General features: G+C 51.8%; 2 protein-coding genes and 1 pseudogene across 2 annotated transcripts; 1 reads left to right on the plus strand and 2 right to left on the minus strand.

Annotated features, from left to right (window-relative positions):
* Positions 1-6081: 6081 nt before the first annotated feature.
* On the minus strand, positions 6082-10982 carry LOC131817630 (glutaredoxin-3-like; annotated as a pseudogene).
* A 6440-nt stretch (positions 10983-17422) lies between these two features.
* On the minus strand, positions 17423-19106 carry LOC131818469 (major allergen I polypeptide chain 1-like). The gene is made up of 3 exons (XM_059152967.1): positions 18876-19106; positions 18549-18736; positions 17423-17578 (listed from the first exon to the last, which is right to left on the minus strand). The coding sequence occupies exons 1-3, from the start codon at positions 18934-18936 to the stop codon at positions 17549-17551; spliced, it is 279 nt and encodes a 92-aa protein (XP_059008950.1). The 5' UTR covers positions 18937-19106; the 3' UTR covers positions 17423-17548.
* A 3364-nt stretch (positions 19107-22470) lies between these two features.
* On the plus strand, positions 22471-24718 carry LOC131818756 (major allergen I polypeptide chain 2-like). Its single transcript, XM_059153411.1, has 3 exons — positions 22471-22535; positions 22976-23157; positions 24531-24718. Exons 1-3 carry the CDS (start codon positions 22475-22477, stop codon positions 24609-24611), a joined length of 324 nt encoding a protein of 107 aa, XP_059009394.1. The 5' UTR covers positions 22471-22474; the 3' UTR covers positions 24612-24718.
* Positions 24719-25039: the final 321 nt, after the last annotated feature.

A 25039-nucleotide genomic window follows, 5' to 3' on the forward strand; every position in this document is an offset into this window, starting at 1 on the left:
ACACAAGTGTCCTATTTGGAGATCACACAGCTAGGTTGCAGGCGGTAAAAACGTCGTATTTTAACTATTTTTGTATAAATCCCTCTAAAATCTCAAAATATTTTTTTGCTTTTCAGAATTCGGAATAGTGTGGGGTTTTTTCTGTGTCCGTGTCTGAAGAGCAGTGACCTAATGAAATGTGATTTGGGAAAATGCCGATTGATTTTCTTTCTCTGAAAGACACATCAGCACTGGGAAGCTGGGACCTCTCGGCGGTGACTTATGTTGGATTTGCACCCGAGGGTCTCTTCCCTGCGGCAAGAGACGCCGAGGCATGATAAACCATGAGTGGGATATTTTGACTTAAGTCCATTTGTGCCTGAAATGCCAGTAGGTTCGGGTGAGACCCGGAACGACCTGCTCCTGGCTACTGCTCTTGGCCTCTCCTATTATATATGGTCTCTTTGCTTGTAGGGTCACAGCCCTGAAAGCAAGGCTGTAGGAATCAGAACGTTGCCTTTGCTTCGGATTACCTTTTGGGATTCTTTGGAGGGGAAGCGGCGGCCCCTGGGGGCCAGCTGGGCTGAGGCCTGAAGCTGGGGGGCCCCCTGGTGGGCGGAGGCGGCAAATACGCGGGTAGTTTGGCATTAACCAAGTATTTATTTCAACTGCAGAAGTTGTCCTGGGATGGGGAAGTGGGTGTTTTCTGAGAAGGGACTTCGACAAGATGGGATGCCTTCTTGGAGGCGGTGATCTCAACGGGGCAAGAGAGAGTACATTTCAGGAATGGGAAAGCTGTTTCTAGCTTTCTCTGACTCTTGAGCTGGACTCTTGCTTTCCAGCCCAGTTACTGCAAAGCTTTCTTCTGGTTGCCCTCTTTTTTGTTTCTGATGTCAGAGCTGCTTTGCTCTTGGTTTCTCCTTGCTGCAAACTCAGCCCTGCTCGTTTCTCTTCCTTTGTGTGTGCTGTGGAGGTAGCCATCGTTTCGCACTCCCGCTGCAGCCTGGGTACCAGGCTTCCCTTATCCAGCCGGCCTGAGTCATTACAGTGTGGAGCCCCACTCTGAGTTCATGGGCTGTGCTTTGTGGCAAGTCAGGAGCAAAGGAATGCGTGACCCTAGGGAGCAGTGGCCTCATCTCTGGCCATACTTGGCTCTTTTTCTCTGGGCCCCAGGGTTCTGTATCGCCTCCGTCAGGACTTGATCACCACTGTGGGCTCCAGGGCTCTGTATTGCCTCAGTCAGGACTTGTGACCGCCACTGTCCCTTACAACAGAGCCTTTGCACAGGCTGTCCCCTCTACTTGGATCCACTCTCTGTTCAACACTTTCCTTCCTGGTTAACTCCTTCAGCTCTCGGCCACAGGAATAAACCAGGCTTCCAGGCATTACACGTCACTGAAAACCCAGAATTTGGGGTCCCTGCTCTCCAAGCTTGTTTTCCAAAAGCAGCATCTTCCAGTCTGTTTTCAGGAGTTATGTGGACCTGATGGTTGTTGAGACTGAGGGAGCAGTATGAGAGTCAGACTCTGACCTAGGCAGATGACCCATGACCATCCAGGCCTGGGTGCCAGACCCACCTGCCCCTAGGATGTCTTCCCAGATGTTGGCACCTGGTAGCACCAACTGTGCCTTTGGCCACCGCTGTACTTTATGCGTCATATTGATGTCTGTCTCCTCACTAAACAGTGAGCTCTCCAGGCCGGGATCTGTCTGGCCGTTCACTCTTGTCTCCATGCTGCTCTGACCTTTAGGGTCTCAACTCAGGACCCCACTACCCATTGGTTTGCAAGGCCAAGGGCAGCCTTAGTTACCCAGTGGAGGAGCCACATGTGGGATGTAAAGACCTAAGAGTAGGGGTTCGCACTGATGCTGTACACGCTGCATATCAGGTGTGTGCAGGGGTGTCCCGGGGGTACTCCCACGCATGCCTTTGTGCTGGGGCCCTGGTTCAGTCCTCCTGCCTAGAGCAGACCTTTGAGTGCTGGGTCCCCTGCTCTGTGTGCGTGTGTGTGTGTGTGCGCGCGTGTGTGAGAAAAGAGAGAGAGTCCTTGAGATATTGAGAAAGACGTGAGTGAGTGCATGTTTGAGAGAGAGCCTGAGAGACTGATCAGGACAGCTGGTGAGAGAGAGAGAGAGAGAGAGAGAGACATTGTATGACGGAGTGAGAGAATGGTAGGGAGAGATTGAGAAGGATATTGAGAGTCAACGAGCAAGAGGCAGAGAAAGAAAGGGAGGGAGATTGAATTAAGGACAACAGAACCTGGTGTCCTTTCCGCACCCTTCCTACACAGTGGGGTGCCCCCAGAGCCAGGTGATTTCATGAGTTCTCAGCCTTGGAGACCCACTGGAGGCCCAGCTCACAAACAGAAAAGGCCTAAGTCCTGTATTTGTCTGTAGGCTCTGGGGTGTGTGTGTGTGTGTGTGTGTGTCTGGGATGGTGGGGTCTTGGAGGGCTCTGGGAGTGGGTTGTGGGCTAGGGGTGCCTTCCCAGTCCTAGGGTAGCAGGGGATGGTGCTGAGCCCTCCTGGGCAGCGCTTCCTGCCGCTCTCTGGCCAGGAAACAAAGATGAGAGTGGGCTGAGCTGCAGATGAACTTGAGTGCCTTCTGTGGTCTTGCTCTGGAGGGGCTAGAAGGGGCGCGCAGCTGGGGGAGTGTTCATGGGACCTGGGAGGGGCAGGGCATGGAAACCCACAGAAGCAGAATTCTGGAGAACAGCGTGGGCCAAGCAATGATGTGGGGTCTGTGGGCCAGTCTGTGGTGCTGACGGGGAGAAGCAGAGATGTGTGGGGCTCTGCTCACCACCAGCTTCTCCCACGCCAACCCCCATCTCCCCCTCTAGTTAGCAGGTGCTCCCCAGAAGAGGAGAGGGCTGTGGCAGCTGTGGGGGTAGGAGGAGGCTCAGCCTGCAGGAGCTCCAGCAGGGCTGTGGGTTGGGATCTGAGGGTGGGTCTGGGGGTTCGCCAGTGACCTTCCACCCAGGGCTGCCCTGGAGGACATCACCCTGCATGGTGTGTGGGCATTAGGGCTCTGCGCACCCTGAGTGGGCTTGGGGGGGGTCCCTGGCTGGGAGACCCCAGTGCATGCTTGGGCTGAGGTGGGGGGGCTAAGAGAAAGGAGGGGCCAATGGGGCCTGGGTGGGGGTGGGGGGGCTCCTCCAGAACCATCTGGAGAGGGATTGGGATTGTGTGTGACAGTGTCTCCTGGGGTCGCAGGACCATCCTGAGGCAATGGGTACTGGCCAGGTGCCTGGTTCCTGGAGACAGAGCCCAGGAAGGGTGTGGGGTCCCAGGGAACCTGGAGAACCTTGAGAGGGACGCAGCTGGAGGGGCAGGTGCCTTCTCCCTGTCCATCTTTGTTCTCTGGCCCTGAGCACACTGCTGGGCTGCCCTGGAACCCGGGGGTGCGGGTGGGGGGCGTCACAATTGGCCTTTTCCTGTCCTGCAGAGGACATGGGCCCCCCCGGGCTCCTGTGGGCTGGAAGGACAGTGGTCCTGAAACATCTGGACTTGGCAGGGAAGCGGCCAGCAGCACTGCTGCTGTCACTCCTGCTATCCCCCGCCCAGGCACATTCTCTCCACACCTGCATGCCACACACACCTACCCGGCCCATGGGGTGTGTGACTGTCTTATGGGCCCGAACCTACCAGCCACACATCTGGCCGAGGTACCAGTGTGACGCAGCCGGCTCACGTATCTGGGACAGCGCCCGGGCCACCTGTGCCCATCCTCAGTCAGCCTTGTGGACCCTCAAGCTGGGGCTGGAGCCCAGGAGGGGCTTTTCCCCAGGCGCAGGGTTTACTCAGCCTCCTTCAATCCAAGATTGTCTGGGAAACAGCCTCTTCCACCGGGGGCCAGCAGCACTGAGAGGATTGGCCGGCCTCTTCCGCTGGGCCCTCGGCCTGGGGTAGGTTTCAGCCCCAAGCTGCTGTCCGTGTCGCCAGAGGGGGTCTCTCTCCTGCCACCCCCACCACGCCGGCGGTGGACCGTGACCCTGGGGAGGGGGTCTTCCTCCGATGTGGGGAACAGACCTTGTGGGGAGTGGAGGAAGGCCCGCTGGCCGAGAAGGCTGTGTCTGTGAGGACACAGACTGACCAGGCCAGTACCACGTGGACTGGGAGCGGGGCGGGGGGGTCCGCCCTGTTGTGCATGGGGGTCAGGAACCACATGTGTGGGTGAGGGGTCCTGGGGTCCTAGGGGAACCCAGGGTGGGGATGATGGGGTCTTGAGGCTAGGGGTCGGGGGGAAAGGTTGCATTTAGCTGTGAGGGGGCCCCTTTCCTCCCTTCCTCCCTGTCCCCTTCTTCTTCCTTCTCTGTCTTTTTTATTTATTTATGTTTAAAGATTATATTTTTTTTAAGTTTTTGTTTTTGTTTTTTTTGTTTTTTAAATTTGGCAGAGAGATAGCAAGTAGGCAGAAGGAGAGGGAGAGGAGGAGAGCTGAGCAGGGAGCCTGATGCGGGGCTCGATCCCAGGACCCTGGGATCATGACCTGAGCCGAAGGCAGCTGCTTAACCGACCGAACCACCCAGGCACCCTAGAGACTATTTTTAAGTAATTTTTACACTCAGCGTGGGGCTCAAACTCACGACCCCGAGAGATCAAGAGCGGCATGCTCTCCTGCCTGAGCCAGCCAGACGCCCCTCTGTCTTTAAAAAACAAACAAAGGGCACCTGGGTGGCTCAGGGGGTTAAAGCCTCTGCCTTCGGCTCAGGTCATGATCTCAGGGTCCTGGGATTGAGTCCCACATCGGGCTCTCTGCTGAGCAGAGAGCCTGCTTCCCTTCCTCTCTCTCTCTGCCTGCCTCTCTGCCTACTTGTGATCTCTCTGTCTGTCAAATAAATAAATAAATAAATCTTAAAACAAACAAACAAACAAAAACATATTTAAAGATTGTCATATTTGGTCTGAATGGGGAAAGAAAGAATGACTCACTGGGTTTTGGACTGAACACCTGGGTCGATACCCCTTCCCTGGAGGGGAAGATGTGGTAGAACCGGTTCCCCGTGTGGGAGTGTAAATGGAAAATTCTGCTTTGCCATCTGGAGGCAGAGGACAGACCTCACTCTGTCTGTCATGTGGAGCAGGCGGCTGGATACCTAAGTGTGGAGCACAGGGCTGGTGACCGAGAGGGGTTCGAAATCATGGCTGAGGTCACGGGGAGGGAGGGTGAGACAGAAAAGGGAAGGGGCCCCACATCTGACTCTTGGCAAAAGGGATGGAGCAGCAGCGGCTAGTGAGGGGGGCTGGCGGGGAAGGGAGCGTGAGTTCAGGTGGTACCGTAGAAGCCTTGCAGAAAGGGCGGGGTCTGTAGTGGGGCTTCGGAAAGATGGAGATCTCCGTGACCTGAATAAAGCTGTTGCAGGGCAGCCATGGGGCACAAGTAGGTCAGAGCCCATTAAGCCAAGGGGAGGGAAGCAAGGGGAAGCATCCAAAGCAGCCAGCTCTCGCAGGTGTGTTGGGATGTTGGGTAGAGGTGCGGGCAGGGAGACTTCTTGAAGTATGCAGGGGCTCGTCTGAAGCCTGTACCCCCTCTCCCCCACCAAGGGCATTCCCAGGTTGTCTTACCCCAGACCTCACTCTCCAAAGCGACAGGGTCTGAGACTGTGGCCCCTCCCCCACCAAGGGCATTCCCAGGTTGTCTTACCCCAGACCTCACTCTCCAAAGCGACAGGGTCTGAGACTGCGGTCGCCACAGCTGGGTCCAGCCCCGTGTCCGGCATCTGACTCCCGAGATACTGGTGAAGTGAATGGGTCAGTACACGTAAAGCGCTGAGAACACTAATAGGAGCATAGTAAGTGCCCCTATTGGGTGAGTGAGTGAGCGCTCTCTGGCAGATGGAGCAGTAGTCAAAGACGGGGTGGCAGCAGCCTTAGAGGCTGGGGTGCCCCCGGGGTGGACTGGACCAGGGTAGTGGCTCTGGGTCCTAAAGGGTACAGGGGCTGGAGGTCCCCACGGCACTCCACAAGCCAGCTTTGAAGGAGTCCGTGCGCCGCCAGCCCCGGGAACAGATCGCATCCCACTACCTGGGAGCTGCCACCTCCAGGGGAAACCAGAAGAGACCCCTGAGGAAGGGGCTCTCTAAGACGAGTCATTGATTGGTCCTCACCAGGATGGTGTGTCTCGAAGAATCATTATCCCCCAGCCACCATGACACGCGGGGAAGGTGCCAACAGCCTGAGAAAAAGGCGAGTTACTGGTCCCGCTTAGCTGAGCGAACCACAGAGTAAGGCAGGTCTGCGGTTTGCACGTGGGTCCCTATGTGGGAAAATGTCCATGTCCCTTCAGTGACACTGGGTGTGACTTTGCATGCGTGGGCCCACCTTGTGTCCTTGAGACCTGCTCTTGCACAGCTGGGACCAACCACCTGCTGGGGAGAGGACACACCACCCGGAGACCCAGAGTTGGCATGAAGTGCGAAGACCTCTAGGCTCCTGATTTGCTATTCCAGGAGACAGTCATCTGGCTCTGAGGTCACAGCAGAGTTCCTGACTCAGGTCAGCTCCCTCCTCGGCAGGGACCACCGAGCCAGCTGCAGACCTTCTGCCCCTCACTGCCGGGACCATGTCCATGTGGGAGGTGGGTCTCCAGGGCCAGGGCCCTCGGAGCAGCCCTCCATGCAAGTCCTCCAGGGTCTCCATTCTGCATCTCTACCCTTCCTTTTGTGCTGCAGGGGCTCCTCCCAGCCCTCAGGGCTGCGCTGAGCCCCCCTTGTCTGGTCCTGGTTGTCTCCCTTCTCCATCCTGCTCAGGGCTGGGGCAAGATCCTTCCCTAGGTCTTCATCAAGAGCAAATGTGGTCTTACGTTCTCTCCTCCTCGAACAGAAACTCACTGGTTTGCCCTAGTCCATGTCTCCCGGCCACTGTCACCGAGAGAAGGGCCCCTAAGCATGTTCGAGATCCCCCTTGTTCGAGCATGTTTGCCAGTCTCCCTCATTCTGTGCTGCTCTCAAGGTTTAACTTGGAGTCATTGTTTTCTGTATCTTTTTCCATTTCCTATTGAGAAATAGATCATGTACACTGAGGCTAGAAAACATATATGTACAATTTAAAGAAAAGAACATGCCCATGGATGTACTTCCTAGCTTGAGAAATAGAATAGTTCGGCTCCCGCCTGTGCCCTGTGTCCCGCTCTGGACATCCCCCTGTAATGTTCTCAGGTATAGCCACACGTCTGACTCATGTGTTCCTTACCCCTGTACTTTTCCATCTCGTTTTGCTACCAGGTGTCCTTAGATTATTGTCTGGTGTTGAACGCTTTGGGACGGTCTTATATTAATCAAATCAGACTGTGTTCTCTTCTATGCTTATTCCGCTCAGTCTTAAATTTTATTTTATTTTATTTATTTATTTTTTAAAATGCTATTTTTTAAAGGATTTTATTTATTTATTTGACAGACAGAGATCACAAATAGGCAGAGAGGCAGGCAGAGAGAGAGGGGGAAGCAGGCTCCCCGAGGAGCAGAGAGCCCGATGTGGGGCTCGATCCCAGAACCCTGGGATCATGACCTGAGCTGAAGGCAGAGGCCCAATCCACTGAGCCACCCAGGAGCCCCCAGTCTTACATTTTAAAGATTCATTCATGTGTTTGTGTGTGGTTGGAGTCATTCATGCGGATTGCTGGATAATCTTCCACTGAAGGACACTGCACATCATACCGTTGGTGGTTATTTGGGTTGTTTCTAGTTGATAGCTTCTGTAGAGAGCATATCCATGTGCATTATTATAACTCTTATCTTGGTTTATCTGTTTAAGAATTTCTCTAGCATATATGCCAGCGAGTCTTATGGTATGTGTAATATTTCCTGTTCCTAGATATTGTGGAATCATTTTCCAAAGTGGTTGTAACAATTTACATCCAGATTCAAGATGATAGTCTTGCTCTTTTACTCACCTTCTGTTTGCCTCTAATGTGTTACATCTAATCTATATTGTATATGAATTCATCTATGTCACATATTTTTGTTTAAAGATTTTATTTATTGGGGCGCCTGGGTGGCTCAGTGGGTTAAAGCCTCTGCCTTCGGCTCAGGTCATGATCTCAGGGTCCTGGGATCGAGCCCCACATCAGGTTCTCTGCTCAGCAGGAAGCCTTCTCCCCCCCGCCGACCCCGTCTGTCTTTCTGCCTGCTTGTGATCTCTCACTCTGTCAAATAAATAAATAAAATCTTTTTTTTTTTAAGATTTTATTTATTTATTTGACAGAGGGAGAGAGACAGTGAGAGAGGGAACACAAGCAGGGGAAGTGAGAGAGGAAGAATCAGACTTCCCCCAGAGCAGGGAGTCCAGTGCGGGGCTCGATCCCAGGACCCCGGGATCATGACCTGAGCTGAAGGCAGACAGTTAATGACTGAGGCATCCAGGCGCCCATATGTCATGTATTTTTTTTTTTAAAGATTTTATTTATTTGATAGACAGAGATCACAAGTAGGCAGAGCAGCAGGTGGGGGGCAGGGGAAGCAGGCTCCCCGCCAAGCAGAGAGCCCAATACGGGGCTCGATCCCAGGACCCTGAGATCATGACCTGAGCCAAAGGCAGAGGCTTAACCCACTGAGCCACCCAGGCGCCCCATATGTCACATATTTTTAAGGATAAAATACATCATGAGTTTATACTGATACTTCCTTTTTTTATTAAAGATTTTTTTTTTATCTCTTGCTCAGAGAGAGAGCAAGAGAGAGAGAGAGAGAGCACAAGCAAGGGAGCAGTGGGTAGCGGGGGCACACGGAGCTCCATCCCAGAACACTGCAGGGATCACAACCGGAGCCAAAAGCAGACACTTAACCGACTGAGCCGCCCAGGCGTCCCTATATGGATACTTCCAACTCAAATTCAGGACTACAGCATTTTTCTTTTTCTTTTTTCTCTCTCCTGCATTGTGCATCGAGTGTTCTGTAACATCTGTGTTTTCTTCTAGAAGTTTTATGCTCTCAGGTCTTACTTTTAAGTCTTTAATCCATTTCGAGTTAATTTTTGTGAGTGGTGTAATAGGCACCCAGTTTCACTCTTTTGCATGTAAATATCCAGTTATTCCCAAGACTATTGAGGAGACTGTCTTTTCCCCATTGAATGTTCACAGCTCCTATGTCAAGTGTTAGTTGACTGAATGTGCGTGGGTTTATTTCTCGGCCTTTGGTCCTGTCCCACTGATCAATATGTCTGCGGCTACGCCAGTGCCATACTGTTTCGATCACTACAGCTTTGTAGTAGAGTTTGAAATCAATCAGGCCATGTGATACCTCCAGCTTTCTTCTTTCTCACAATTGCTTTGGCTGCTCAGGTCCCTTATGCTTCTGTATGAAATTTAGGATTGCTTTCTCTATTTTTGTGAAACAAACCATTGGAATTTTGATAGGGGCTAGGATTTAATTACTTGTTAATTACATTGAATTTGAGGATGTTTAGGGCATTCTGGTTTTGGTGAAAAAAGTAACATACATTTATTTAGTGTAACTTTTGAAACTACACGAAGTGTAACAGTGAATAGCATTTTTCTACTGTTTGTCCGTTTCTGAAGACTAACTCATGAATGGTTCCATCGTAATTAATTATTTTTTTGCAGCAGTTAGGGGCCAGGTTTAACATTCACTAATTTTCTCCTTTTAGTATAGGCGGCAATGCACCATCTTCTTTCAGTCTTTTTAAGAACATGCAGATGTTTGACAAGCTTCCCTTTCACAGCTGAGGGTCTGTTGGTCAATTTGAGCAAAACTTTAATTGTCAAAATTCTTCAAACTCCAAATATCTCATATCATACCAAATACCTCACATTCGACACCTGTACTAGTTAGTATTTCCAGAATTTGTAAGCGGCACCCACATTTTGCTTCCTGGTGCTTTTCATGCAAAAGCTGTGTTTGGGGGCACCTGGGTGGCTCAGTCGTTAAGCATCTGCCTTCAGCTCAGGTCATGATCCCGGGGTCCTGGGATCGAGCCCCACATTGGGCTCCCTGCTCCACGGGGATCCTGCTTCTCCCTCTCCCACTCCTTTTGCTCTGTTCCCTCTCTCGCTGTGTCTCTCTCTGTCAAATAAATAAAATCTTTTTTTTTTTAACCGTATTTGTAAGTACTTTGAGCCTTTTCTCTAATTTGGGGGTGTGGGGGCAAATTGTATCTAGCTCTCCAGATGTTTCCAGCTCCTTAATTCAATCAAGTCCTCCTATGAGCTTTTCAGAAACAGAGGTGGGGGCAGGTGTGCCAGTTAGAATAAGTTTTGAGGCCCCGAGGAACTTCATCTGAGATGGTATCAAAACTGCTAAACCAAAAATTATGCTTGTTAAGAATTTCTCCCACCTGCTTGCTGAAACCAGAGGACGGATCCTGAAGAGTGTCTTTCCTAAACAACATGTGAGCGGCAGCTGGGGTGAATTTCTTCAGGCACAGGCTGAGGTTCAAAGGATGCTCATTACTACTGGGTGGAAAGGAACCACATAGGGGCCCCTGGGTGGCTCAGTCAGTTAAGTTTCCGCCTTCAGCTCAGGTCATGATCTCTGGGCAGGGAGTCTGCCTCTCCCTCTGCCTCCTGCTCCCCTGCTTGGGTTCTCTCTCTCTCTCTCTCTCTCTCTGTCTCTGTCAAATAAATAAAATCTTTTTATAAAATTAGGGGAAAAAAAGGAAACCTCCTACATGCACGTCCCTGAACTTTTTTGGCCAGCTCTGGGATATGTGCATAATTGAATCGGTCAATTTTCTGAGAATTCTTGAAAAACAGAAAGGTGGGAACTAATTCCATATTTTTTAGATATGTCAGGAATGGCTTTAGCTTCCAAATTAACGGACGTCACTTGGGGTTGTTTTCTGGCTAACTTGGCTATCTCATTGTCCACCTGGGTATGCCGTGGAGCTCGTGGCATAAGGAGGGACTTGGCTCTGGTGGGGCAGCTGCTCCTCAAAAGGCCAGGCTGAGCCAACCTCCACTGTGACTTCTGTTGCCTCATCAGCCCCCAAGGCCATGCTGTGGCTGTCAGCCCAGGACTGAATGTATGTGGACAGCATTGGGTAGAATTTTAACGATACTCTTCTGAACCGTGAACACAGGGCAGCTTTCGATTTATTTGTGTTTTCTTCAATTTCTTTTAGTTTTCAGTGTGCAGGTCTTTCATGACTTTGGTCAGTTTTATTCCTTTGGATACGATTATAAATGGATTTCTTTTTTTTAAATTTTATTTTATTTATTTGTCACAGAGAGAGATCACAAGTAGGCAGAGAGGCAGAGAGAGAGGGGAAAGCAGGCTCCCTGCTGAGCAGAGAGCCCAACTCAGGGCTTGATCCCAGGACCCTGAGATCATGACCTGAGCCGAAAGAAGAGGCCCAACCCACTGAGCCACCCAGGCACCCCTATAAATGGATTTCTTAATTTAATTAGAAACACAACAGATTTGGTACATTTCTTTTGTATCCTGCAACTTTTTGTATGTTTTGGTGGACTGTATAAGGTTTCCTGTATGTAATATGTCTCCTACAAATAGTGACAATTCGACTTCTTTCTTATTTGGATGCCTAGTATTCCTTTTCCTTGCCTGATCACTCTGGCTGGGACTTTTTTTTCTTTTTCGAAGATTTTATTTATTTATTTGACAGACAGAAATCACAATTAGGCAGAGAGGCAGGCAGAGAGAGAGCGGGGGTTGGAGGGAAGCAGGCTCCCTGCTGAGCAGAGGGCCTGACACGGGGCTCGATCCCAGGACCCTGGGACCATGACACCTGGGTGGCTCAGTGGGTTAAGTATCTGCCTTTGGTTCAGGTCATGATTCCAGGGTCCTGGGGTCGAGTCCTGCCTTGGGCTCCCTATTTAGCAGGGAGCTTGCTTCTCCCTCTGGCATTTATTTGAGGGAGAGAGAGAGAGAGAGAGAAAGTGCAGGAGCAGGGGGAGGGGCAGAGAGAGGGAGAAGCAAAGTCCCTGCTGAGGAGGGACACCCCCCCATTTCAGGGCTCGATTCCAAGACCCTGGGATCGTGACCTGAGCCAAAGGCAGATGCTTGGAGTGCCTGCATGGCTCAGTGGGCTAAAGCCTCTGCCTTTGGCTCAGGTCATGATCCCAGGGTCCTGGGATTGAGCCCCACATCGGGCTCTCTGCTCAGCAGGGAGCCTGCTTCCCCCTTTCTCTCTCTGCCTGCCTCTCTGCCTATTTGTGATCTCTGTCTGTCAAATAAATAAATAAAATCTTAAAAAAAAAGACAGATGCTTGACCAACTGAGTTACCCAGGAACCCCAAGATCTTTCTCTTTCCTTAACATAAGTGTTTATTGCTATAAACTTCCCACTTAGAACTGCTTTTGCTATATCTCACGTTTTGGTGTGTTGGGTTTCTATTTTCACTTGTTTCAAGATACCTTTTTACTTTCCTTATGGTTTCTTCCTTGGCCCTTTGGTTGTTCAGAAGTGGTTATGTAATTTACACATAATTGTGAATTTTCCAGCTTTCCTCCTATTATCAATTTCTGATTTCATACAATTGTGGTTAGAAACGATACTTGGTATGATTTCAGTTTTCTTAAATCTGCTAAGATTTGTTGTGTGAGCTAACGTATGATCTATCCTGGAGAATGTTCTGTGTGTGCTTGGGAAGAACGTGTATTCTTCTGGTTGGATGGAATGTCCTATATTGCCTGTTAGGTCCATTTGGTCTAAAGTATGGTTCAAGTCCAATGTTCCTTTATTGATTTTCTACCTAGATGATCTAGTTGAGTATTGAAGTTCTCTGCTATTATGGTATTGTTGCTTATTTCTCTCTTCAGAGCTGCTAGTATCTGCTTAATAAATTTAGATGCTCTGGGGTGCCTGGGTGGCTCAGTGGGTTAAGCCTCTGCCTTCGGCTCTGGTTATGATCTCAGGTTCCTGGGATTGAGCCCCACATCAGGCTCTCTGCTCAGTGGGGAGCCTGCTTCCCCCTCTCTCTGCCTGCCTCTCTGCCTAGTTGTAATCTCTCTCTCTGTCAAGTAAATAAATAAAATCTTTGAAAAAAAATTTAGATGTTGGGTGCATATGAATTTATAATTGTTAAATATTCCTGATAAAACTGACACTTTAATCATTATATGCTGGTCTTCTTTGTCTCTTATGACAGTTATTTTTCTTTTTTCTTTTTTTTTTTTTAAGATTTTGTTTATCTGGGGCACCTGGGTGGCTCAGTGGGTTAAGCTCTGACTTCAGCTCAAGTCATGATCTCTGGGTGCTGGGATCGAGCACCGAACTGGGCTCTCTGCTCAGCAGGGAGCCTGCTTCCCCCTCTCTCTCTGCCTGCCTCTCTGTCTACTTGTGATCTCTCTCTTTTTTGTCAAATAAATAAACAATCTTTAAAAAAAGATTTTATTTATCAGAGAGAGAGAGAGTAAGAGAGCACAAGCAGCAGGAGAGGCAGGCAGAGTGGAGAAGCAGGTTCTCTGCTGACCAAGGAGCCTGAGGTGGGACTCGACCTCAGGATCCTGGGATCATGACTTGAGCTAAATCAGACACTTAGCTGACTAAGCCTCCCAGGTGCTCCTCTAGATGTACCTTTAAAAAGAAAATTAATTCAGCCACCGAATGCCTTTTGAAAAGAGAATTTAACTTACATTTGAAGTAATTATGAGTAAGTCAAGACTTACTCATGCCATCTTATTTTTTTTTTTTAAGTTCTTTCATTTTAGAGTGAAAGAGCATGTGTGTGTGCATGTATGCAGGTGGGGGGAGGGGCAGAGAGCGAGCATTTCAGGCAGATTCCTGGCTGAGCGTGGAGCCTGTCGCAGGGCTCCATCTCAGGACCCGTGAGACCATGACCTGTGCCGAAACCAAGAGATCAGACACTTAACCAACTGAGCCACCCAGTCGCCCCTTTTTAGTTGTTTTGTCTGTTTTGTAGTTCTTTGTTTCTTTCCTTTCTTCCTCTTCCCCTTTTACTGTCTTCCTGTGTGAACCGATGATTTTCCGCAGTGGTAGGCTTTGATCCCTTTCTCTCTGTCATTCATGTAACTACTGCAGAATTTTGCTTTGTGGGCCCCATGAGGGTTACATAAAACTTCTTAATGACGTAAGAGTCCATTTTAAACTGATAACAACTCAGGGCGTTAAGTGTCTGCCTTTGGCTCAGATCATATGATCCCAAGGTCCTGGGATCAAGCCCCACATTGGGTTCCCTGCTCTGGGGCAAGACTGCTTCTCCCTCTCCCACTCCCCCTGCTTGTGTTCCCTCTCTGTATGTCTCTTTCTCTGTCAAATAAATAAAATCTTAAAAAAAAAATAAACTGATAACAACGTAATTTTGATCACACATGAAAATCTATCCTTTTATTCCCCTCCATTTTTAAAAATTGAAGAATAATTGACATCCAATATTGTATTACCTGCTGGTGTACAATGTGGTGATTCGGTACTGATTTACATTCCAAAATGGCCACCACAGCGAGTCTAGTCACTCTATCACCAGACAAAGTTGTTATAATGTTACTGAGTGTATTCCTACACTGTACATTATATCCCCATGTCTTATCTATTTTATAACTGGAAGATTGTACCTCTCGGTCCCCCTCACCTATTACATCTGTCCTCGCAAACCCCTTTCCTCTGGTAACACTTCAGTTTCTTTTCTGTATCTATAAGTCTGTTTTTTTTTTTTTTCCCAAGATTTTAAAAATTTATTTGACAGAGATCACAAGTGGGCAGAGAGGCAGGCAGAGAGAGAGAGGAGGAAGCAGGCTCCCAGGACCCTGAGATTATGACCTGAGCCGAAGGCAGAGGAGGCTTTAACCCACTGAGCCACCCAGGCGCCCTGAATGGGCGAAGTTCTTAACCATGATGTATTAATCATGACGTCATACTGTCTCTCCAGCTTCCTTCTTGGACACTGTATACCTCGATGCAGGTGTTCTGTGCCTTAAACGGATGGGGGTGTGAGATTACAGATTTCAGTGATTCCACATAGAAATTTTCCACCCCTTGCCTCCTTCTGGTTTTGCAGCTTTATTTACTCTTACCCACTGCTCTGTCCAGTGCCTCGGAAGCCCAAACCTCTTTGGAGTTCTGTAGGAAAAACTGGCTTTTCCCTTACTTAGTAGATGTAGCTTTCTCTGCCTGGAGTTAGCATATCTTTTTCTGCTTTCTGTTCTCTGAAAACATATTATTTTTAATTAAAAAAAAATTTTTTTTTTTTTTGAGAGAGAGAGAGAAAACATGTGGGGGTAGAGAGGGGCAGAGGGAGAGAGAGAATCTAAGCAGGCTCCATGCCCCACCCGGAGCCTGACATGGGGCTCGATCTCATGACCTGAAGGTCACGACCTGTGCCAAAATCAAAAGTCAGACGCTTAACTGACTGAGCCCCTGGGTGCCTGATTCTCTGAAAAACAGGCTACGTTCAACTGCCTGGTGGTATGTCCTCTACTGTGCCTTTTGTCCACCTGGGCTTATACTTTTAAATTCTTTTACTATCTTTTTCATGGGATTTTGAGAAGGGAAAGAGAACCAGAAATGTATTTTTCACTGTGGGTTTTTTTTTTTTTTTTTTTTTTTTCCACTTCATGGCATTTACTGAGAGGTGCGGGGTTTTGTGAGCCTGTGCTGGTGCAGTGCGCATACCGTGTCCCGCACCGGACAGTCGTGTCCTGCACCGGACCGTCGTGCAAGTGTCTCCCTGGACTTTAATGACCCGCCTGCAGCCCCTTTTGCCTTCTTCCTCTGAGCTTCCTTTCAGGATCTCTCTTAGTCTGGGCCTTCCCCGGTAATCTCGGGCCTTGCTTTATTTTTTTCCTGGGCACCTCGACCACAACGGGTTAGTTAGCCTTCTGATTTGTTCTTGTGCCTTCTGTGTCTCTCTTGAAAGACGGTAGTCTGGCCTGGCCCCTCACGGCCTCGGTAAGGAAGACGCTCCTTAGGCTTTTCCAGTGTTTTCCTCTTGCCGCCTTCCCCAAACGTCTTCCACTCTTCTACTTGGTTGCCTTTCCTTCTCCATCAGGAAGCTGGGTGTAGGCTGCTGTGTGTCAGCTTGTGTTGCCACCCAAGGAGACCCTGAAGCAAGGACTTGGGGGCCGGTGGTTTATCTGGGAGGTGATCTTGGGGAGGAGCTCAGGGAAGTCGAACAGGAAGGTGAGAAAAGCCACCAGCGTGGGCAGCTGGGACTCGAGACCACCGGGCACCTTATCAGAGGGGGCAGGGTTCACCCCAGCGCTGACCCCCCCAGATGTCAAGGAGGCTGGGGTCGGCGTTGTTTGAGGGTCGCCCTGTGGGCATAAACTCCTTCAGGCTCTCAGAGCGGGCCTGGGGTGGGTCAGCACCTCCTGGGGTGGGGACGGCCAGTGAACGGTGAGGGAGGGAGGGTGCGGGTGCTTGCGGAGGGAAGAGGTCTCCAGGAGCGGGTAATCTGCCTCAGCTTCGGGTGAATTTCGGTCAGACTCCACGAAAGTGGGGCTTTTATGATCTCAGAGTCAAGGTCGCGTGAGAGTCAGAGATTGAGAACCTCAAGTTTCTGACATTTACCCTTTAAGCCACTGAGGTTTGGATGTCAGACAGAACAGGATTTCGAAGGGCACCTGAACTTGACTTTTTAAAAGATTTTATCTATTTTATGAGGGAGAGAGAGTGAGTGCACACGCGCACGCACAAGTGGGTGGAGGGGCAGGGGGAGAAGCAGACTCCCCGCTGAGCGGGGAGCCAGAGGTGGGACTCATCCCAGGACCCTGACACAATGGCCTGAGCTGAAGGCAGAGGCTTCACCCACTGAACCGCCCAGGTGCCCCTGCACTTGAGTTTTGACCTTGGCCCCAGATTAGGGAAGGTTCCCCAGGCTGGGAGAAGGCAGGGCACATGGGCAGCATCGACATGGCTCGTGGGGCAGCCATGCCCAGGGGGTTCTGTGTGTGACAGTTGAGAGACTGATGGTGTCTCAGTGACAGCAAAGTGCCCATCACTCATCATCGTCTCACCTGTGGAGGGGGCGCCATCACTTCCTGCCCTCACTGCGGCCACGGTGAGTCTCTGTCCCTGACGCTGGAAGACCCCTCCAGCTCCTCTCCCTCAGAGACCAGCTCTCCCGAGGAAAGCCCAAGAGCTTTGAAATGTGTAGAATGGCGGAAGGGCGGGATACGCAGCCTGAGTCACCTGTGCGAGGGTGACGGGAAGAGTCTGTGCCCTGCAACCTGCTGGTGTCCCCTAGGCTCTGCTTGCGAGCACAGGGACAGTTTTCCATCTCAGAAGCAGCCCCCCGGACAGACCCTGGGGGTCAGAGTGGCGGGCCGTAGGCCAGGAGCTGGGGTCACTCGGAGCAAGGCGGCCTGTGCCACCCGTGCGTCTTGGGGCACAGAAGTGCTCAGACACTCTGGCTCTCCTGGTTACTGTCACCTGCGTCCCCACCTGTGGCATTCCGTGGGGGAAGAACGTGGGCAGCATTCCAACCTAGCCGCAGCTGGAAGGCGCCCTGGAGGTCCCCAAGGTGACAGCCCTCTGTCCCCAAAGCCCAGCCCAAGGAGCAAATGCTGCCGTAAATTGCAAGGCTTTTATTGCTGGGAATCCTCTAATCAGACCCCTGGACGGGGCAGGCCGCCGAGATTACTGAGTCGGTGATCAGTTAAGGGACATCCGTGGGGCTCCTGGCAGAGATGGCTCCGTTAACACAAAGGACTGGAGTATATTTTATTCTGCAGAGAGAAAGGCAGGAAACCTGGTGAGGCCTCAAGGGGAACTGGAGGGCGCACGGGACACTCCCCAGGGACCAGACTGTGGCTTTGTTTGGAGGACAGCTTCGATGGGGGCAGGATTCCCCCCACCTCCTGCACCACAAGAGAACCCCAGGTGTGCCTAGAAGCTTCCTCCAGTGGAGCAGAGTGACGCAGAGGCATCACGGTGGTGGGATGGGGTGGAAAGAGGCTGCTGAGAAGGTCCTGGCAGGCTCAGGTGCACCTACGGGGCCCTGGGGGTCTCCGGCTCTGCTTCGTCCTTCTGCCCCCGGACCCTCGCGGCTTGAAGCAGCAGCCTGTTCCCCCTCTTGGGAGAGCCAAGAGAGGACTCACTGTGATTTTCCACTGGGGGCCTCTCAGGCCTGGGAAGGGCCGGAGGGGGCTTTTGGAAGCTGCCTTCTCCCCTTCCTTCTCCCCCTCCCCTCCCCTCCCCTGCCCTCTGCTCTCCTGGCATGTGAGGCATGGAATGGCACTCTGGGACCCCGGGAATGAGCACAAATGAAGGTTTTAGGGGGGAAGGAATAGGGAACTTGAGGAGTTTAAGTAAAGGAACCCATGTTGGGAGACAGGAAGGACCCCGTGCTAACAGTTTATAAAGATCCAGGCTCACGCGCTGGAGAGGCTGGAGTCAGGGAGGCCAGCACTGAGGGCCTGACACTGAGGCCAGGCAATGCCAAGGACACAGGAGGGCCTGCCAGCTCCCAGACCGGTGGCCGGGCAGCACTTGAGCAGCCAGTGCCGGCCAGAAAGCCCTAGGGCTGGGCTGAGTCTTTCCTACACCACCCTCTCTGCTTCCCTATCCATGAAGCTTTTCTCTTTCTGGATCCCCAGGGAAGGGCGATGGTGGAGAAGAAAAATGGGTGGCCCCCCACCCCACCCCGAGCAGACCCCCAGGTCTGCCAGGGAGATGGACACATAGAGCTGGACCCACCAGCACATTGATAGCATTTGTCCTGTCATCTTCTGTGAATTTCGCATCCACGCACTCCTTCAGGCTTCTGGCATTTTCCAAAATTATAGTCTCGTTTTGGTACTGGGCCACCTGCTGGACATACTCGTCAGGGGTGCCCTTGATGAACAGGGTGACATCGTGCTTCACAGACGAGCAAATTTTACAATCTGGAACACAAAGATAAGCTGACACTCTGTTGAAGGACCTTCCCCGGGACACATTCCTCCTTTCCTCCCCCCGACAGGCTCAGAACTGCCCTGGGAAGGTATCAGAACCCCTGGAGAACCTGCGGCCCTAGGCGCCCACCTCCGCCTGAGATCAGGAGCAAGGCAGCGCAGAGAAGCAGGAGAGCACCGGCCGGCTTCATGGTGTGGGTGGCAGCTGCTCCCTGCCCCACCTGGAGCCCTTTTATGCCCACAGAGGAGCAGGGCCGTCCTCTCCCAGGAGGCCCTGCCAGGCCTCTCCTGGTTGCAGCCTGGACTTGCCCGGGGGCCACGGAGGGAGGAGGTGTATGTGTAGGTGACACTCTAAGTCCCTGAGTCAACAAAGGACACAAACTTGACCTCTCTTCCCCATCCGAGGGCTCAGTCCAAGTGTCAGCTGACACCAGAGGTTTCAGAACTGCAGTTTCCTAGGTTGACTGGGAAAAGGGGCAAAAGTCTCCCACATCAGGCCTCCCGAATGATGGTCGATGTCAGCCTCTCATTACTTGTGACCTTAGAGACAGTTTGGTCAGAGCTGAGGGATTCTTCAGGAAGCCCAGTGCTTAGCTAATGGTCTCACAGCGAGGAAGCCCCTGCCTGCAGCATCGTCTCTGTCCTTGACCTGCTCAGTGGCCTCCCTTCAGCCAGTCCTTGGGGTCTGTATCTGGAGCCCCGAATCTTCCCCTCCATGCTGACCAAGCCCTGTCACCTGGTTTCTCTGGGGGCGCCTCAGTCTGCCTCAGAAACAGCATTTCCCCTACCAGCCTTTTCTCTTGAGCTTCTCTACACGGTCCACACCGCTCTGTCTCCAGAGGTGCAAGACGGAAAAGCCAGGCTCCTTCTCCGGCCTACAGTCCCTGTGTGCCTTGTAGGCCTGGGGCCTTTCCCTGCCGTTCTGTCCCCACTCCCTGGTCGCCCTGCTGCTTCTGGACCGGGCCCGGGGCCGGCTGCTTGGTGTTCCAGATTGTACCCCTGCAGCAGGGCCTTGGCTCGAGCTGCCCCCGCTGCCTGCAAGGCTCTTCCTCCAAGAACATGATATGTGGCCTGATGGCTCAGGTCTCTTCAAATGTCACCATATCAGCGAGACTTTGCCACGGGGTTGACCCCTTGGAGCCTGGCCCCGCCCCACTGCCCTCCCCGACTTCATCTCCCTCCCTGGCTGTCCCTGGCACTCATCCATTGTCTTTCACTTTCTCTCAGATGTATAACGAGCTCCAGGAAAGGGGGGGCTCGGCTGTGTGTGGTGCTGTGTCCCCCAGACATGGACACATAGCAGGTGTTTCAAGAATGTTCGCTAGAGGAACGCAAGGCATCCCCTACTTCTGCGGAGCCGACCACCAAGAACGGTTTTGCTTGGGCTCGCTTTGGCAGTGCCTGCCTGGCCTTTCTTTACTCTGAGTCATCGGGTCAGAAGAGGTTACTGGAGCCCAGAGCTCAAGGGAGGGCACGCGTTTTTTGACCCCAGTCAGAGCCTTATGCCAAACAGGATTCACATCCGGTAACTGCTCTTGGCGAAGAGGGTGTTGAGTCCCGAGCTCCCCCTGTCAGGTGGCTGCCGTGGAACCGTTCCAGTCCTGATGCCCAGAGGCCATGCCTGTGAGGGCATCTCACGAGAGACTCAGGCCATTGCAGATGTCTCTCAGGTTCCTGGGCACCTGTTGGCCTGGGAAGGTGAGCACCATAGGCCCCCGAGTGGACATGCTTGCGGGACCGAATTTCAGTGTGGTGGGGACACCTGGGCAGAGTCTGATACCTTTCACTAGGCTCTTCCTTCAAGTTCTCCCCAGCTCTGGGAGGTGATGAAGCCAGAGTTTGGGGTGCTGGAGTAACACAGGATGCTGATGTCCGTCCAACCCCACTGGGTGCCACAAAACCATCTGAGATTTCTCCAGAGGCGGAGACATTTGCTGAGGTTGGGGGAACTTTCTGGACAAGGTCTTGCAGTATATGCAATCCTTTACTAATGCAAGTGGTTTTTTTTTTTTTTAATTCATTTTTATCCAGAGTAATTCTAGACTTACAGAAAAGCTGCAAAGATTTGTCAAAACCAAGAAGCTGACATTGGTGTACCACTACTGACTAAACTCCAAACTTTATTTGAGATTCCACCAATTTGTCCATTAATGTCCTCTCTGTGTTCTAGAATCCAACCCACATCCTAAACACAGCATTGATTGTCATGTCTCCCCACTCTCTCCTGATCTGTGACAATTTCTCAGTCTTCCCTTGTTTTTTGTGGCCATGATGGTCTTGAAGACTGGCCAGGTGTTAGAGAATGTCCACCAAACTGACTTGGCTGCTCTGTTTCTTCTAATTTGGATTGGGGTTCAGACCTTGGGTTTTGAAGGAGACACCAAAGAGGGGAAGTGCCATCACATGTGGCATATGTGACATCAGTATGTCTCACCACTGGTTGTATTGGCCTTAATCGTTTGATTCATGTTGGGTTTGCTAGGTTTCTGCATGGTTTCCTTCTTTCCCTACTCTCTAGAAGTGAGTTACTAAGTCTAGCCTACTCAAAAGGAAGACAGGGCAATGAGCTCTGGTTCCTGAAGAGAGAGTATCTAAGTGTGTTATTTGGAATGCTTCTGTGAGGAGTATCTGTGTCTTCTCCATTTACTTGTTTATTAAATCATTTATTTAATCAGTATGGACTCACAGATACAATTTTATACTTTGGGTTATCATCTAATACTATGTCATTTCTATGGTTGCTTAAATTGTTCCAGATTTGGCCCCTGGGGAGCTTTCCTTCCAGAATTTTCATGGACTGTCTCGCCTTGTTTGTGCCAATAAACCACTTTGCTAGAGTAGAAGGTTGAATTTAACTCTTGAGGGAGTTTAAGCCAATGGTGTGCCCCCTCTGATTGGCCTCGCCCTCTGGTCTGTAGAGCTCCAGCCTGTGGTGGGCATGGGTGAGAAGCTGTACAACTCTGCAACTACTCACCAGTGTTTCTGGATGGGCTGTTAAGCCCAAGCTCCTCTTGGGACCAGGTTCACCTATGAAGGGGATGAGACAGGGCCAAAGCTGGACCCACTGGAAGTCCAGAAGGTGCCCAGGAATTTGCTTCTTTAAGGGCAAGAAGGGAACAGGAGACATGATCTTACGTTAGGAGTGTTATCAGTCCTTGAGGAGCACTGCAATGGCCAGGAGTCCTGAGACTTCCCTGGTAGGGTGTACTTCAGGGCCCAAGAATGGTGCCCATGCATCCCTGGGGCTCGGTCCAGAGCCTGCAGCACTGAAGGTGGTCAAGAGGGTCTAGTTGGGCTCAGCACCCCATAGGCATCTGCAGGACTTCAACGTAGGCACAGGAAAGGCTGGCCGATCTTTTGTCAACCTGTAGTGGCATAGACTTGTCCTTGACACCTCATGTGATTGGGAGTATAATGCACTCGAAGCTAGGATAGGTTGGTGGAATAAGTCACAGGCCACAGGGGTCAATGCTGGGGCTGGGACAACAGAGCAGTTGGCTCAGGATGGAGTCACTTGGAAATGCCAGCTCTAGTTGGTCTTTGGCAAAGGAAAAAACCACATCCTCTCCAGGAGGCTTTCAGCCCAAGGGCTGAGGGAGCCACACGTGCCAGGTCCTGCTCATAGGCCCTTGGAGCACCTAGGAGGGGTCTGGGCGAGGCTCAGGGAGCTAGTAGTTTATAAAGCCACAGAAACACTGCCCTGAGCAGAACATTCTGGTGGCTGACACTATGAAGGGGACACTGCTTATGCTGGCCTTGCTGGTGACCCAGGAGCTGGGCATCGAGATGGGTGAGAGTTGGAAGGAGGGACAGATAGCTTCCCTGCCCCTTGTCCCGCTCTATCTCACTCCTTCATCCCCCATGGTGATCTCCAAGTAGCTTCTAGGGACAAAGTTACGGGGCAGCTGGGAGGTCATTGCCCAGGAGTCCTGCATAAGCCCCCCTGAGGTTTCCAGTCACAGAGTGGAGGGAGAGGTTTGGAGATGGAGGGGTCCGTAGTTGTGCACAAAGTAGGGGATAGTTCGTTGGGGGTAGTGGGGCTTACGGAAGGTCAGAAGCAGGCAGGCTGGTACGTCTCGAGGCAGCAGTCAGGGCCCCTCACGCTGTTCCCTTCTGCTGAGAGTGTCTTGGTTTCTCCATCTGGGATGTGAGCAGTCCTGGGAGTGGGGAAACAGGAGCTTCCTACCCTGGTGATGCTTTCATTGAGGTGTTTTCTGTTTGTGTCTTCAGTGAAATCTTGCCCCATTTTTTATTCTACCTTTGGTACCCTGGCCATTGGAAAGAGGTATCCGCTGGACGTCAACCTTGTTGTAGTAGGTGCTACTGAACCAGAAAAAGAAGCCTTAGAAAAAATCCAGGACTGCTACAATGAGAAGGGACTTGTGGCCAAGGGCTTGGATCTGATTGTCATGGTAATTTACCTTTCCCCTCCCCTCCCCCTCCGCCCCAAGACACGCAGGCAGTGTTGTAACATCGCACAGACAGACAAAAGGCACAGTCAGGGGCCACAGGATGGATAAGAGCTATGATGCTTGAAAATTCTGCCCTACGGCACACAGAACACGCAGCCGCCCGCCGCCTGCACACCAGCCTCTTCTACCACATGTGTCCCTTTCATGCCAATTGACACACAGCTGGAAAATCAGGCACTGATATCCGTGCAACACAGAAAGTGTGTTGACACGTGATTTTTTCCCCCCTAATTTACAGGAGCCAGCACTGCAGGAGTAGGATTTGATTTCATTTGATTTGATTTTTTGAAGATTTTCTTTATTTATTTGACAGAGAGAGACACTGCCAGAGAGGGAACACAAGCAGGGGGAGTAGGAGAGGGAGAAGCAGGCTCCCCGCTGAGCAGAGAGCCCGATGTGGGGTTCGAACCCAGGACCCTGGGATCATGACCTGAGCCCAAGGCAGACGCTTAAGGTCTGAGCCACCCCAGGCAGGAAGGCAAGGGTCCTTCCTTCCGCTCCCGCAGCTGTGGGAGCGCGCTCAGCTCTGTTCCCGGAATGTTGAAACCCAACCACCTGCCCTTGGACTCTCTTCTTAGGAAGGGGCTCCCTGGCTTGGGAGGCTTCTGGTTTTCGGCCCATTTCACTGCTCTCCTCGATGGCTGTTCTTTGGCTCCGAGTCCCGCTTCCATCTGCCTCATCTTGGGGCCTGAAGCGGGGAGGGGGCGCTTGTTGTTTCAGGCCTGGGCCCCTGAGGCAGCCGCTCCCCCGGGCTGGTCAGCGCAGCCCTGAGGAGTGGTCTTTCTCCATCATTGTTCTGGTTGCGTTAGATAGATTTGGATCAGTCTGTGTCTCCCTCGGTCTTTCCCCAAGTGCCGATTCTGCCAAAGGCGAGGTTTGTGAAGAAGCAGAATGTGCTGGGTTCACAGAAGCGCACAGGGCCCAGGAGACCGCTCACTGCCTCGGCATCCACACCCCCTACCCCCCACCGCCCCACACCTGCCACATGCCAGGCAGGGGCAGGAGGCCTCGACCCAGCCTCAGCCCCCTTGCTCCTCGCTCAGGCCCAGCCTCCTGAACCTCTGGCCTCCCTCACTGGGGGTTCAGACTCCCTTCTGACATCTGTGTATGGGCCACCAGGGAGTCCTCTTTATCCCGTTCTGACAGATAGCAGCTCCCTTTCCAGCCATCCGTCTGGGGGCCGGATGCTCTTGCTGGGGCTGGAGCTGAGGACGGGCTCACCCAGAGGATGGGCCGTGGGGTGATCCCGGGAGGACGGATCACTCTGCCTGGTGCTCAGGTCTTCTGTACACCCTCGTCTTACTCTCTCCCAGACTACCATCACCACCAGCAACCAGTGCTTCTCGGAAGCCTTGGCCCCACTGAAGGATGCCGTGGCCTCTTTGGGGAGATGAATCTTTGCCCCGGATGCCCAGTCTGGGCTCTGTTCTTCACACATGAAGCTGGAATCCCGACACCGGTCCTCACCTCTGTCAGTCTCTCTCAGGCTCGCTGTAATAAAGTAACTGCAGCTTAGCTCGGCGTGCCCTGTGTCTGTGTGCTCTGCAGAGAGCGTGCGAGGCCTGGCAGGGGGTCCCGGGACATGGCCAAGGCGGGTGACACACGTGGTCATCAAGAGCGTGGGGACTAGATTTGGGCCGAATCAGGAGTGGGTGTGAGTGGATTCGTCTTTCTCGGGCGAGTGTCTCATCTGTAAAGGGGATTCTGTGTTCAGACTAAATGACACATATGTAACCCCAGGATTGACCACTCTGGATGGGTCAGAATGTTGCCCACGTAGCCTTTGGCTGGGTCTGGTGCTTGCCCAGTTGCAGAGCGTTTA

The sequence above is a fragment of the Mustela lutreola genome, chromosome 16 (genome assembly GCF_030435805.1).
Source record: "Mustela lutreola isolate mMusLut2 chromosome 16, mMusLut2.pri, whole genome shotgun sequence".
In the NCBI taxonomy this organism is placed as follows: domain Eukaryota; kingdom Metazoa; phylum Chordata; class Mammalia; order Carnivora; family Mustelidae; genus Mustela; species Mustela lutreola.